The sequence below is a fragment of the Mchenga conophoros genome, linkage group LG19 (genome assembly GCF_057382185.1).
Source record: "Mchenga conophoros isolate Kocher_MC1m ecotype Shallow Benthic linkage group LG19, M_conophoros_male_GT1.1, whole genome shotgun sequence".
Taxonomy (NCBI): domain Eukaryota; kingdom Metazoa; phylum Chordata; class Actinopteri; order Cichliformes; family Cichlidae; genus Mchenga; species Mchenga conophoros.
The window spans coordinates 29,496,529-29,511,605 of NC_140544.1; the positions used below are offsets into that span (position 1 = coordinate 29,496,529).

Here is a 15,077-nt window from a genome sequence, read left to right on the forward strand (position 1 = left end):
TTCAGCCTCCTGTGCTGCTTCCCCCCCCCCCCCCCCCCTTCTACCAATGCACTTCCCTCTTCTCGCCACAGTGGGGCAGCATATAACCTAAGTTGGAACTTGAATTGATTTTGTTTATAGCCTTAACAATCCTGAACATGGGGAAAGGAAAAGTCAAAGCTTCTGTTAATGGTGCGATTGCTAGCAGGTAAATTCAGCATGACAATGCAGAATAAACATGTCCATCATGCAGAGGTGTTATTCTGGGTAAGTGTTTTTGTATAATAGTAAAAAAGCTTGATATTGCGTGCCCTCAATAATGGAACATTTGGGGTGTGACCAGGTTCCTGTGATAGTAACATGCTGTATAATCCCTCACTATGGGACACTTTTTCTGCTTTGTGTGAGGCTTACAAATTCTATCAGCGGTACAACTCTTATGAAAGAACTAGTAGCTAAAATCTAGAACCTACCAAGGATGACACCTGTAATGCTGGAAAGTACCACTCTACTGTGATCATTTGAAAGTGAAATTTTACTATTCTACTTGAGCCCTTATAAAGGCACAAAGGCCTGGGTGTATTCTTTCTAAATTTTCCATATTTTCTTTGCCACCTCCGGCTTTTTATTTTTGACAAAAGGATAAATCTGCATGCGACTAGACATGACTTGACTGTGACTTCTCTTCGCAGAAAGCTCTTGCTCTCATCTTTTGCATGTTAAAAGGCCTTTAAAACAACAGGACTGTTGTGCTGCCTGGAGGAGGGGTGCGGGTCAGATCAGGAACACAGGCAACATGGAATCAGCACATTCCTCACATTCTCCCACACTGTCATGCTCCAGTCAGCTGACTGGAGGTCTAGCTGTTGCCTTCATGGAAACCTCGCGAACAAATATGCTTCACAGCATCTTTGATATGCTTGTTAAACTGGATCGCGCAGGAAGCACCTTTCACAGCCTGTTGTTGCAGACTGCTTAACCATGTGTGCACAACTGACTGCAAAGTGGGTATTTCCTACTATACAGTCATTTGCTTACACGCCTAAAAATGTACATGTTTGATAGTATATCTAAAATGAGGGATATTTTCTACAGTTCCGCCATTGTAATCAATATGATGTCCTTTGTGTGGAAATTGCAGAGATTTTAAAATGTCATAAATCTGAGGTTTCACTTTGTCAGACACATGCTCATTGTTTTCAAAGTCAAAAGTCAAAGTCAACTTTATTGTCAATTCTGCCACATGTACAGGACATACAGAGAATAGAAACTACGTTACTCTCAATCCCTAGATAAAATAGCAAATCACCTCTTGCATAGAGATGCTATCACGTAAAGCCTGCCAAAGAGCAGTGAGGAAGTTGACAGGGGCCTTGTGTTTCCTTTGCTAACACTCATACCCTCAATTGTGCAATTTAGTTTGTTGCAGTACGCCTCTGCTCTGCATGCTTCTTGCTTGCTAACGCTTGACTCCTCCCCCTAAACACAGATTTACACTCATACTACACCAGCACAGCTCCAGAAAAGCAGCCCACTCCCTGCATCTGCTCCCTATCAGTGTGGTATGTGGTAGAAAGCTTTTGATCCCCCCCCCTGAAAAAAAAAATCTGTGTATGTATTTCTGTGGGTATGCATGTGGGAACGTGAATCAGACAGACACAGAAACGACCATAGAGCTCTATTACAAAGACAATGGCGGATGAAAGCAAAGAGAAAGGAGACAGTGACACAAAAAAGGAGTAAACATTCATTATACCCACAGCATTAAGATCAGTCCCTGGCCCTTGTAGTTCCAGGCCAAATGCAGCTTGATCCCTATGCACAAATGCCGAAGAAGCTGATGTTAATCCGTGCTATCAGTGGCACCATTAAAGGGATTCAACAAATGCCAACTATTTGACTTGTAATGCTTACAAATGCACAATACTCTGTCTTATTGTGGTGAAGTTTAAATTTGTTGTTCGTGAGGGTGGGGAGGCTTTTTCCCCCCTTCCGGCTCCTGTATTCCCTGACTACCTTTTGTTTTCTGTAGGTGTTATTGCACTTTGAAACTGGACACCAGTTCAAATAGAAGGCCATTACTGCAGAGGCAACAGGGCTGAAGCAGTAATAGCACCTCCAGCCATGCAGATTCCTGTTAAACAAGACAGAGCCATTAAAGCGTGGAGGAGACTGCTAGACAAAAGTGGCACTTTCACCAGAAAAGCATGAGGGGGAAAAAAAAGTGAATGTGTGATGTACTAAAAGAGGTGTTACTAGAGGCTGAGAGGTTCTTAGTAGCGTCACGTGTGGACATTTGGATAAATTAGATTTCTGAGTCAGTCTCAGAAAAGCAATTAGCCAAATTACTAGGCCTTGGTGTTATTATTTGACAAATGCGCATCAGCCAGTTGACTGACATTACAGAATGAAATAAGCATGCACTCACGGACCGGAAGCCAACAAAAGGCTTCATGCTGAAAACAGAGACAAAAATGAGCAATGGTGTGGTGAAAATAAAACCTCGAGGCATGCACATCCGTAGTGATGTCATTAAGTTGCACAATCAATCACATGCATTAGCCAGCTGCAATAAAGTCATAATCAAATAACACAAGATCCTAAGGGGTTACCAGCAAAATTACAAAATCCGATTTCACAATTTATTTTTTTTCACACACTCGCTGAAAATGTACCAGGAGGATTCTGAATAGTTTTTTTTTAAAAAAACCATGTCTTTTCCCACTTTTGATATCCCGTCCTCGGTAGGCATAACTACTGCACTCATAAATCATGTGATCCTTGGCACATTTTGCTGAAACAGTAAATAATAGAAATGTAAATACAATGACAAAACGTTTAAACCTTTATTTCCGTCAAATATAGGAAACTGAAATCACGTCAGGAAAAAGTATGATCCCTTTAAGAATTCCCAGATTTTACTCTTTGTTTACATAACAGAAGGTGCGATCCATAAACCAAGACGGGTGGTTTCAAAAATGATTATTACATTATTATTATTCAACTGCTTTGTCTACACGAGAATTAATTAAAGATGAAGCATTCTCATGTACTATTATCTATGTGTTTAATGAATAGATACAATAAAATTTGACCAGGCATACCATTTTAACCAAGGCGTAGGTAGAGAGCCCCCCCTGTACAAAGTAAAGTAGAAGTGAATGGTACGTTCCGGCCCTGGTCCTCGCTGTTTTTGTATCTGCTTTAGAGCGCATTCAACCGCCAAGTAAGTTACGTTTTGCTATGTCACGCCGAAGAAGTTTCAGACCAGTTTATTTTTAGCAAACTTGATTCGTGAGGACACTGAAACACATGCTGCCGTGTACGCGATCTGAAGCGAGTCTGCGTCGCGCTTTTTAAGGAGGAATTTTAGGTAATTTGTGAACCGTTATTACTGTAAAGCTAACCGTGAAGTGAAGCCAGGAGCCTCATGTTTTCGTTAAGCCAAGAGGAGCACTGCGCCCCATCCATAGACCTAGTGAAATACGGAGAGCTGGTGGTTCTGGGGTAAGTTGAATCGTTGTTGTATTTGCTTCTGAGTAAGTGTGGACATGAAACTGAAAACGAGTGTTTGTTTTTAAGTTTCACAAACGGCCACTCACACTGCTACCTAAGCTACATGACTGTAAGTTTTTGAAAATAGCATGGAGTTAGCAGTGATGCGTTGTGTATTTTTGTTTTTTAAATTCAAGATCAACTTCCAACACAGGCGACATTATATAACATCAAAGAGGCGCTGTGATGATTTTCAGGGAGCACGTCAAGCTCTGTTTAGAAATTTACAAGCTCACGTTATCCCACAAATCAGACACGTGCGCAATTACAAATGTGGACGTTTTAAATATCCCATTCCCTGTCAACCCTGATAACTACAAACTGCCTGCATGTGTCTACATATCTGTGTCCGTGAAATAGGACAGATTTGGGACAACTTTGGGAACCCCAGTGAAATTTATTCAGCAACTCTGACCGGACGCTCCTTCTTACCTTAAAGTTGGATTCATGGGGTTTTAGGAATTCGGAAGTAGTGATGGTCCCCTCCCCCAGCCCCAGGGTGCTTCCTTTAACACAACTTCTGCAGTCACGCACGCACGTACTGCCGGCTGTTCTCCGAGTTTAAAATCACACTCCTTGACCTGCAAAAAGTTACCTTATATTCCTTATTTAACAGACAAGGGGAGCTTAAATGTCGGATAACAGCGAGAGCCTTATGAAGTACTCTGTAATGATATATGTAATTCGATAAAATGATATTGGGATATGCTACCTGATGTGGGGAACATTCAAATGTTATTTATACAGTAAAACATTTTTTCTGTTCATAGAGAAAATCAGCCAAAGTATGTGCTGAATTATACTGTATAGTAAGTAGTAAGGAGTCGGTTACTGATTTCCATACCTTATACAGTATCTGCCATTACCCACAATGCTCCAGTGCAAGTCAGAGAAACAAGGGAAAGCAGTGGACAAGTTTATCTAATCTCACAGGATATATTCTTAAATTGCTTTATACTAGCAGAGTCTAAGCTGCCTATGGGAACAGCATCAAAGGCTGCTCAGTCAAGCTACCTTTCTGCTGTTTTTTCCATCTTTGTATTTGTTTATATCTCAGTATGGAGTAATTTTTGTTGGGCAGGCACAGAACCACCATGTTTTCACAGAGTGTTGAAAACAAGCCGAGCTGTAGTTCTTTAGTTATTTATTTATGTGTTTTTTATTATTCATCTGCTTTAAATCATCTTATGTGGCTTCTTAAAAGCCTTACTGGCATCTTTACATTTCTTGCCCAACCAGTAGATGATCAGTAATCAGTTCCTTATTGTCAAGCCTCCATACTTATTTGCCTTTAAGTTTATCGCTTACTTATTTCAAGGTATTTACAAGGCTCTTCTGACAGTTTCACATTGCAGAACAATTACGTCAAACCTGCAGCAGTGGAAATTTTGCCTTGGTGTCAAGAACCTGTGTAGACGTGCATTTTTTTTCTATATAGTAAACTGGTCAGGAGTCTCTACAGAAACTGATAAGAGCCTCACCATTAACTGTATTGTTGTCAATAAAATATCAGTAATTTACCCAATGAAAAAAAAAAAGAAGTCAGTCTCATACATTTACTGATATAATTTCAGGTAAATATAAAACATGGGAAAGAAACTGCCAAGGAATTATGACTTAAAGCATTATTTATCAAAAAAGATGGTAATATTCTGTCCGTCTGTTATTTTGCCCATCAGATGTATTGATAGCTGGCATGCGCTGGTCATTTTCAAGCTATTTGTTGAAGTAATCTTTGTTTTTCACATCACTCTTTACATTTAAAAGCCTTTTGTAGAAGAGCACACCTACTCCTGTTAAGTATTTGAATTATTTGGCGTTCATTCTGTAACTATCCAGTTGCCACTTGTACTGGATAATATCAGAAAGTACACAGACAGTCTGTTAATGTAAAAAGGCAAACAAAATAAGCAGTTACTCACATCTGTGTTGTCACCGAATAAAGCCAGTGTAACTTTTACCTTTATTATATCATAACTGCTTTGTCCTCTTTTTGTTTTTGTTTTGTTTTTTCATTTTGTTTTGTGTGTTTTTGTTTGGTTGTTTAGAATTCATTTAGGACAAATTGCCACAAGCTATCCTTCTAAACAGTCACCTTCTCGTCCTGTCTGTATTGTCTTGGCCAACAGATGATGGAAAACATGAGTGACTGAACTTTGGCCAATGGCCAGTCCTGAGGCGCTTATAAAAGTTATAAAATTTTTATAGTTCAGATTTACTGGTGTCCATGCGGCTGTGTGACTTTCATCTTTACAGTATTTGAAATAAGGTGCTGAAATGATGGCTTACACAGAGAGCAGACTACACTGTGTTTTTGTACACTGCCCTCCACCCATACACTCGCAGTCATAGTGCTTATTGTAAGGGATAAAAAGTGCTGAGTGCTTATTACCCCAGGCTCGGTATGTGGCATGTTTGAAGCTGGTACTTTTGTTCCCTCTCCTGACATAAAGACACATATGTGAATCAGATGTGACGGGTGTATAATCACTGCCATGACATCACATCCCATTGATAAAACTGATGGTAGACAAGATAGCTGACAGCATGGAACAAAGCTTGTTTGAGCAGCAGTTCCCTCAGTGGTTTGTTGCCATGACCGTGGTGGCTCTTATTACTTGCATGGCTGCCCCTCCATCTCTGCCGCCGCAGATTGGCTTGGTGCTGGTCAGTGAAAGGAGGCAGGATGAGGAGGGGGTGCTGCATGGGTATCCTGCAAATGAAAGGATGGATTGATCAGGACTCAGCCTTTGCCTCTCTTCAGCTTCCTCTGTCCATTGTGGCAGGGAGACTAGGCCTATTGATTGAACTTTCTACATTTTGCCTTAGAGAACCACTCATTAAAGGAAAGTGTACAAATCAACTTGGGAGCATCTTTGGTACAGACTGACATAGATCGTGCCTTTTTATTAATATTATGTAATTTAAATGGTATAAAGAGAAGAGACATCTCTTTCTGGGGGTTTTTGTCAGTACTACAATAGAAGCATTTAAAGATTTCAGGTGTAACTGGTTTAATCTAGAGTGGTGCAGTGGTTAGCATGATCACCACTCAACAAGTATTCAAACCTCTTGGTGGATTGAGGCGTTTCTGTGTGCAGTTTGCATGTACGTCCTGTGCCTGCGTAGGTTTTTTTTTTTTTTTTTTTTTCCTTTTTTTCCAGTTGCAGCAGGATCCTCCCACAGTCCAAACACACTCATGTTAAGGTAATTCAGAGGTTCAGAAACTGCAGGGCATGAACAACTAGGCAAAAGAGAGACTTTTGTTTATTACCAAACAAGATTTGGCTAATGCTATTGTGCTTACTTGTATATAAAGTAAAGTGGGGTATGCCAGAAGAGGTTTGAGAGCCACTGGGATTTTTGTTGATTGTGAATTGGCTGTAAATATGCATTGGAGAGTATGTGGTAGTCTGTCTTTCTGGGTCAGCCCTGTGATTGACTGGCAGCCTGGCCAAGATGTGCCCAGCCTCTCACCCCGTGACGCCTGGGCTAGGCTCCAGCACCCCTGCTGCCCTAAGTTGGATAAATGGATAAGAAAATGGATGGATGATGCTCATTTAGTTGACTCATACTGTCTTTGCTCATCATGCCATCTGGTTGTCTGTTAATGATGTATTATTTATGTATTTTTACAGCTTAGATTGATTTAGATGAAGTCCTAGTGACCTAGAAACCATCTTGTGTGACCCTGTAAGCCTAACCTAACTTTCTGTATTTCTAATGAGTGTTACAGCTATTCAGCATATCTTCTCCTCATTCTGTGAACACTAGCCTTTCATGTTAGCATAGGAAGTAGGAGGTGCTGTTGGCTCCTTACCGCAACCCTGGAGGATAGGTGATATGCCAGAGTCTTCTAATCCCTGCTGCTAAGTATTGGAAGGTAAATCCGCTGTCTGTCTGGCACGGGTCAAAAGGGAAAGCGATCACAATTAGTTGGAACGCAGCTTTAAAGAGCCTGTCCTAGCTAATGTGACGGTGGCAGTTCCTGCATGACAGAATATTGTTCCTCGGTATAATGCTGAATAATTGAAAGCATATGCTGCGTTTCTTGCAGAGCTAGGGTTATATTCTCCAGTCAGAATTCATCATGGCAAAAACACTAAGCTGGATAGCATTTGATTGTGTGCTTTGTATGAGACACACAGGGGCAGGTAGCCAGCCAGTAGACCCCCCTAAACTGAAAAGACATCTTTATGTAGGGCTGGCTGGTCTTTATTTAGGTGGGGTGTTTTTAGAGCAGGTCAAATAAAAGTGGAGTACAGAGAACAAACCATGTGAAATTAGCTTAGGAATGTGTGCATCAATAAAGGGGCTTTATTTGTTTTCTCTTACAGATTACTTGTAAATGAAAGCAACACAATTACTATATAAATGGGGGGAAAGTGGGCATTATTTTATTTTTCTTTAGATTTAATGTAACTTATGTCTTGTACACTTGTACTTTATTTTGAAAGCAGCATGAGAAGGCCAGCTCAGGCTTTTGGAGCCCAAGATTTCACAACTGTGTAAGGGTCTGCATTTAAAGTGTGCACTGGTCTAATGACATGGAAATAGAATCCCTGAAATGGCCTTGAAAGGAGTACGATCAGACAGTAATCACCACTAAAAGTAAAAGCTGAACACTTTAGGAGAGAAGGTAAGCAGGTCTGCTGTCATTTGACACTTTCCTCCTGTCTTTCTGTCTTTGTATTTGTTGCATTTAGTCCATAGAATCTTCCAGTGCCTCTCTAGCTCTCTGTGGGTGGCTTGTCCTACAGGCCAGCTTTGTGCACTGTGCTGACTAGGACCATGTGTTTCTTTGCCTGGCCAGCCGTGTGGAGACATGGGACAGGTGGACTAGCCTGGGAGGGAGGTGGGAAGGAGCAGAAGGAGGTTCTGTTGCTATTGTTCAGAAACAGAAAGGAAAAATGTCAGATTACATTTGGCTCGTAGACTCTGTTCCCCTCCGATACATTGGTGTGCAAACTTGAGGCATATAATATAAATGTGTATCTTGTGCAAAGTGTCTGTTCAGCACATTTGTGGTTTATGTGAGTGTGTGACAGAAGGTCTGTGTGTTGGATGATAGTCGAGCATGGGGTGTCCCAGCTGTAGGAACCAGCTGGTGGATAGAAAGAAGACCAGTTGTACCGGAAGGGGCTTCTTCATTCACAAAGAGCAGCTTAGGCTAGGTGCCTCTCAGCACACTAAAGGGCAAAACTGGAGTCTGTTATTAAGTGATTTTGGAAACGGAACAGATAGCTTTGTAAGCTGTATCCGTGTATAAAATTCATCTTTGAAAGAATGTGTCTGAGTCATCCACCCAGACCGTGCATTCCCAAAATGATAGCAAACCTGACATGCATCTTAAAACGTGCTCCTGCCTGGGACACAGAGCAAAAGAACAGCTGCAGTTTACACAGTGCACGCACACTGAAATCACCAGCACCAGAGTGCATTATGTAATAAGAGCCGTTATCCAAGGTAACGCTTAGATTACTAATAGGGTGTATTAGATTGTCAGTGATGTAATGCGTGGCAAATCTCCTTTTCAGAACACACGAATGTTTCTAATTCTCTGTGTTTACTTCTTATATGATTACAAGACTTTTGCCTGTAAATCTCATTAGACACATCTTTTTGCAGCTATGGAAGCTATTAGCATTTTCACACAGATGAAATAAATAAATAACTGTCAATTTGCTGTCCTTCTCTCCACCCTGTCCCGTCTCTGACAGGTACAATGGCTCCCTGCCCAACGGAGATCGCGGTAGACGGAAAAGCAGATTTGCTCTATACAAGAGAATCAAACCCAATGGTGTATCACCAAGCACTGTGCACGTCCTCAACACACCCCAGGCCACCAAGGTACAGAAGGATGATTTAAAGTGATTTAATGAACAGGCTCTCAGTGGGATTGAACATCTGTCTGCCTTTCTTCTTCAGACAAAATGTATGAAAGTGTGCAAAAACGTAACAGAAGAAGGAGGTGATATTTCTTTCTTTTTTTTTAGGTAATAGTTTGGGGGTTTGTTTTTTTTGGTTTTTTTTTTTTGTTTGTTTTTTTTCCCACAGCAGCTGAATGGCCTTTTAGTGATTGTGGTAGCTAGTAAATTGTGCTGTGAAAAGCACTTTACATTATTGTTGGCAGACCTTAATGTTGACATTTCCACTACAATGACTAGTTCCTAGCTGGGCTTCAGAGTTTCTCTTCACGGCAGACTGCCTGCAGGGAAGTGCCACATCCAGTAAAACGTGTTTGCCTTCCTGCATTCCTACCTTCGGTTCCTAGGCGAAACTGCTAAACATCAGACAAGACCCACTTACCTCTGCACCACTTGGAGACCAGTGTTTGACATTTTTAGCTAAAAGGCTGTCTGGTTCAGGTTACTGTCAGGTTGCGGAATCCAGAAATCTGCTCTGGGACGATTCAGTGACAGAGGCCTTTTCATGGCAGAGATTGCGCTTTATTTTATTTGAGTTTGAGCTGCAGTGTGCTGTGAAATATGGCTGAAGTGTTCTGCTGCTCCACATCATAAATTACGTCTCAGATAGTTTGCTATCTGCATTAGATGTGGCTGTTTTTACTTTGCATTACATTAGTTACTGGCTGTTTCACTGACCACTTCGACCCTGGCACCGTGTTATGGGACTTGAAGGATGAGCTCAGGGGTTGTTGCTTTATGCTGACCTGGCTCATCCAGGTGTATAAACGGTCAAAAAAGGGCCATTCTGTAAGAGACGAGCTGGGTGGTCAGCTTATTTTAAGGAGAAGGGGGTATTAAAGAGGTGAATCACTAAAATGAAGCCCACCCCCTGTAACCCATTCTTGCTCCCTTCCAGTGCAGCATACGAATGAGCTGAGGAGTCTCTGCGGCTGAGAGGGAGAGCTCACGTGTCGGTGCACACTCTAGTGTTCATGGCAGATAATGAGGAGCTCCCATGATGCCACTGCCAGCCTCGTATTCAAAACATTATGATTCCAACTCCTACCACTCGGGAAGGTTGGGGGAGGATATTTTGGGGGCGTAGCGTTTATAAAAAATACATATTTGTGTGTGCACTGCTCCTTTTTTAGTTCTTTAACAGGTGGAGCACCATTTGTTTGTAGCAGCGCAGTCAAGACAAGACTGCATGCGATGATGACATTTGTCCCCGTGTGCATCTGATGTTACAGCAGACCGTGGCAGCTCTGATGACCCACTTTCCCTCTCCCGCTTTCCCTCCTGCACGTGACGAAGAGGAGGGGGATGTTTAGGAAATGGAATTTTGCAGATTAGAGCAGAGATGGCATGTGGTACAGTGTTGATGGAAGCTGGGGCCGGGCTTTAACCAAGCCTTCCTCGCTACACTGACATGAAGCAGTTCAGTTGCCTGGCGAGCTTGTGTTAACCGAGGCCAGCAGGGAGTTTATGGTCACTGTTTTGCGAGTGTGACTTTACACAGTCTTTTTTTTTTTTTGTTCCGCTTCCCAAAAAATTCTTGTAATAGGTTTTAGGATTTTGGTAACATCATGACAAAATTACACAATAAGCCTGTAGAGCTTTGGCTTAATTGTGAGCTGTAAAAAACCGCACATGCACGCTAATAATCCATAGAAATGTTCCAAGTTGTCAATAACAAAACAAAAATAAGGACAATAACATGTTTTCTTCCAGGAGCACCTCGTAGTTGTTGATTCTAAGGAAGTGAATCATCACTTAAGTGCCATGTGTTTTAATAGTGGGTTTGACTTTTGCTCTGGTCTTTAATTTAACCTCACCAACGAGGAAAGGATTGTGCAAGGAAGGTTTTACTGTAGTTCTGCTGTGCTGTTTGGCACTCTCAGATCCGGTGATAAAGCCACAGATTGGATGATGATTTATTATACTGTTGCACTGTGTACTTTGTTATGAACAAGTTGGGTTTTTTGTTTGTTTGTTTTCACATTTCAGGCTGTGAGCTGTAAAGGTCAGCACAGTATCTCCTACACGCTATCGAGGAACCACACCGTAGTGGTAGAGTACAGCCATGATAAAGACACAGATATGTTTCAGGTAAAAGTCCGTTCACTTTTACTTTGGCACACAACTGCATTCAGATACATTCACACCCCGTACATTAGTTTCTCAGCGATTACAGTACTTCTTTATAGTCAGAAAACATAGAACAAAAAGGCTTTTGTTCTGCTTTTTTTTTAATGTACTTCTATACCTAACATTACCAGTTTCGATCTAGTAAAGCCAGGAGGAGTATTTCCTCTCTGACAGCCAAAAATGGTCAGAGCCTGTTCCCCATTCCCATGGCAGGATGTGGCTGTATTTTTAACAGCAGGAGAGCTGCTAGTTCTGTGGCTAAGACATGTTGTTTGAATTTGATGCTACTTAACCTGTTTTGTTTTTTTAAGGACTGACAGTTGTTGCAAAGATTTTATTGCCCTTTTATTGTTTGTGTTCTGTTATATTGCCTACAGGGGCTTCAAAGGCTGTCAGAACAGTAATTGCTATATCTTTAGATTGTCATTTCAAATGGCTCTTTATGAATGGGATAAATGAAAATATGGATGTAAGCTTTAATTTGACTGATTGACAAGGTGTCTTTGGGCTCTTTTAGCCACTTTGGTTATACACAACCACCTGATTAGACTGCAAAGTTAAACATTTATGTATAAAATGCTTTTCACAGAGTAAAATAAGTAAAGTAAGAAAATTAAGTGTTGTAATAGCAGAAAAGCAAGTTAAGACACACAAAAAGTATAAATGTTCAAAAACACGTCCAATCATATAAATAAAAATCATCTGTGCCCGGTTTACACTGCTCCAGTATTAATCTGAACGTACAGCAAGGCAGTGATGAGCCAAGGGATGTTAATGTTACAGACACATGCTTCATATTCAGCACCCTATCTTCCCCATGTGACTAAACAATACTGAACGCACCAGAGAGAAGAGGAAGCCACTCAAAATGTTGGACTTCAGGACAGTGTAAGGGGAAAAAGAGGAAATGAAAGGAGGAAAGCCTATTTTTGCCTCTGTTTATTCAGCTTGAACTGTTTCCAAGTGCTGAAAATTATGCCCATTAAAATATATATGGATACTCTGTGTGTGTTTGCTTGTGCACGTACATAAGCTAGCAGGATGCAGAACAGTTGCTGTGTCTGGTATGAATTAAAAAGAACCTTTCTTCATTGATTGCACTATTTTGAGATTCTTTCGAAACTGTTGTGCAGTACAGCATAATATTAATTATTATTTTTGTGTTGTTTTTGCAGATTGGGCGTTCTACTGAGAGTCCCATAGACTTTGTGGTGACTGATACAATAGCAGGGGGTCAGGAGGGTGAAGAGACTCTTATCACGCAGAGTACCATCTCTCGTTTTGCCTGCCGAATTGTCTGCGAACGCACCCCGCCCTACACCGCTCGCATCTATGCAGCCGGATTTGATACGTCCAAAAACATCTTCCTTGGGGTAATTACAACTCGGTGTACCATTGTGATTATGCACCATCTCTATCTATGCTACTTTTTTTAGCCTGTAAGGTTACATGGCTGCCTTTTTTTTTTTTTTCTTTTTTAGTGCTTCTAATCCTTGAAGCTTGTAACCAGATAAAGAAAACCACTGTTTCATATGCACTGTTACGTAAAAAGTGAAATGCCACACATCATGTCAGTTTGTGTCATCATCCATTTTCTGTCTTGCCTGTAGGAAAAAGCTGCAAAATGGAAAAACCCTGATGGTCACATGGACGGCTTAACAACCAATGGTGTGCTGGTAATGCACCCTAAGGGGGGATTCACTGAGGAGTCCAAGCCCGGCGTGTGGAGAGAGATCTCTGTTTGTGGTGATGTTTACACGTTGAGAGAGACCCGCTCAGCACAGACCCCAGGCAAACTGGTGAGTAGTTGAAAAGTTAAAATGTATCAGTGTATGTATGCAGTGACACTGTGATGTTAGAGAAATACTTTAGAATATTAAAGTGGTCCTGTTATGTTTATTATTTTAATTCTTCCACAGCCACTTTTAGAGTAGCTTTGAATGAGTCCCAAATCAGAATAAGTAATTATCTTGATCCAAAGTCTGAAATAATCCATGTTTGCTGAGTCGCCTATTGTACACAAAAGGTTTAAATGGCATTTGGGTGGGACTTATGTCTGAAACTCAGCAGTAACAGGAACTAAAGGTTGTCAGTCTGTAGTACAATGTAGTAATAAGAAATATCAGCATGTCATAGGCAGTGGATTTTTTTCCCATGTAGAAGGTAAATGTGTGCGCACTTCACTATCCTCCGCAGGTGGAGAATGAGAGCAATATTCTACAGGACGGCTCCCTGGTGGATCTGTGTGGAGCAACGTTGCTGTGGCGCACTGCTGAAGGCCTCTTCCACACTCCCACGCAAAAGCACCTGGAGGCACTCAGGCAGGAGATCAATGCAGCGCGCCCCCAGTGCCCTGTGGGTCTCAATACCCTCGCCTTCCCCAGCATGCACCGGAGTCGTGCCCTTTCATCTCTGGAAGACAAGCAGCCTTGGGTGTACTTGGCGTGCGGTCACGTGCACGGTTACCACAACTGGGGCCACCGTTCGGAGCAGGAGGCCAACACTGAGCGAGAGTGTCCCATGTGCCGGGTGGTGGGGCCCTACGTGCCACTGTGGCTGGGCTGCGAGCCGGCCTTCTACGTGGACACAGGTGCACCCACATACGCCTTCGTGCCATGCGGACATGTGTGTTCAGAGAAGTCGGTCAAGTACTGGTCAGAGATCCCTCTGCCCCACGGCACTCACGCCTTCCACGCAGCCTGCCCCTTTTGCGCCACCCAACTTGGCCCAACTCAGGGCTATTCCAAGCTAATCTTCCAGGGTCCGGTGGACTGAGTTTAAGGGGTCTTGCTCTGGCAGAGGAGATTAAACAGGAATGCTGACATGCAGTGAAAGATTATTTTGTGCTTTCTTTCATTTATGTAAGCCAGCTCTGGAACGAAGCGAGCCTTTTTCAGGTTCTGGTCATGTACTGTGGATTGACAATAGAGAGCCATTACAGATTGTTCGGGGCCTTTTGTGGCTGTTTGGATGGCCACTGCAGGATACAGAGATGTGAAGCACACTGGACCACAGACGCACGGCTCCTCCAGAATTAAATACTGTTTTAGCTGTCCTGCCAACAAACCTCTTTAAACAAAGCTCCAGTGCTGGGCTGTAAACTACAATGCCTGCTGGTTTTCCATCAGAGGGCTGTAACACTAAGGTTGTAGAAGGAATGAGTTGAATTTACTCATGAATCAGACTGAACCAAATTATAGCAAGCAGGTGTAGTTGAGTCTTCTGGGAAATATGTGGGCTGGGGTGGGGGAGGGTATATAATTCAGTTCCTGGTGGGCCTGAAACCAAGATTTTACAGAGCCAGACAGCTGGACTGTTGGCTGAGAGAAAAGCCAGGTGAAGATGGAAGTTTTAATAGTTAACTTGTTAAATGGTCCACACTGATATCCTGGTCCTTAACCCGTAACGGCATCAACATCTTGTAGCTCTCCGGAGGCGGTTTCTAACTGCCGAACAAACTTTGAGGGAGAGTTGGGGGGAAGACTT

General features: G+C 42.1%; 1 protein-coding gene across 1 annotated transcript; it reads left to right on the forward strand.

The window, feature by feature from the left end:
- The first annotated feature begins 3,160 nt into the window (after positions 1-3,160).
- peli2 (pellino E3 ubiquitin protein ligase family member 2) lies at positions 3,161-14,425 on the forward strand. Its single transcript, XM_085258238.1, has 6 exons — positions 3,161-3,486; positions 9,255-9,384; positions 11,451-11,552; positions 12,767-12,964; positions 13,202-13,390; positions 13,788-14,425. The coding sequence occupies exons 1-6, from the start codon at positions 3,410-3,412 to the stop codon at positions 14,364-14,366; spliced, it is 1,275 nt and encodes a 424-aa protein (XP_085114364.1). The 5' UTR covers positions 3,161-3,409; the 3' UTR covers positions 14,367-14,425.
- Positions 14,426-15,077: the final 652 nt, after the last annotated feature.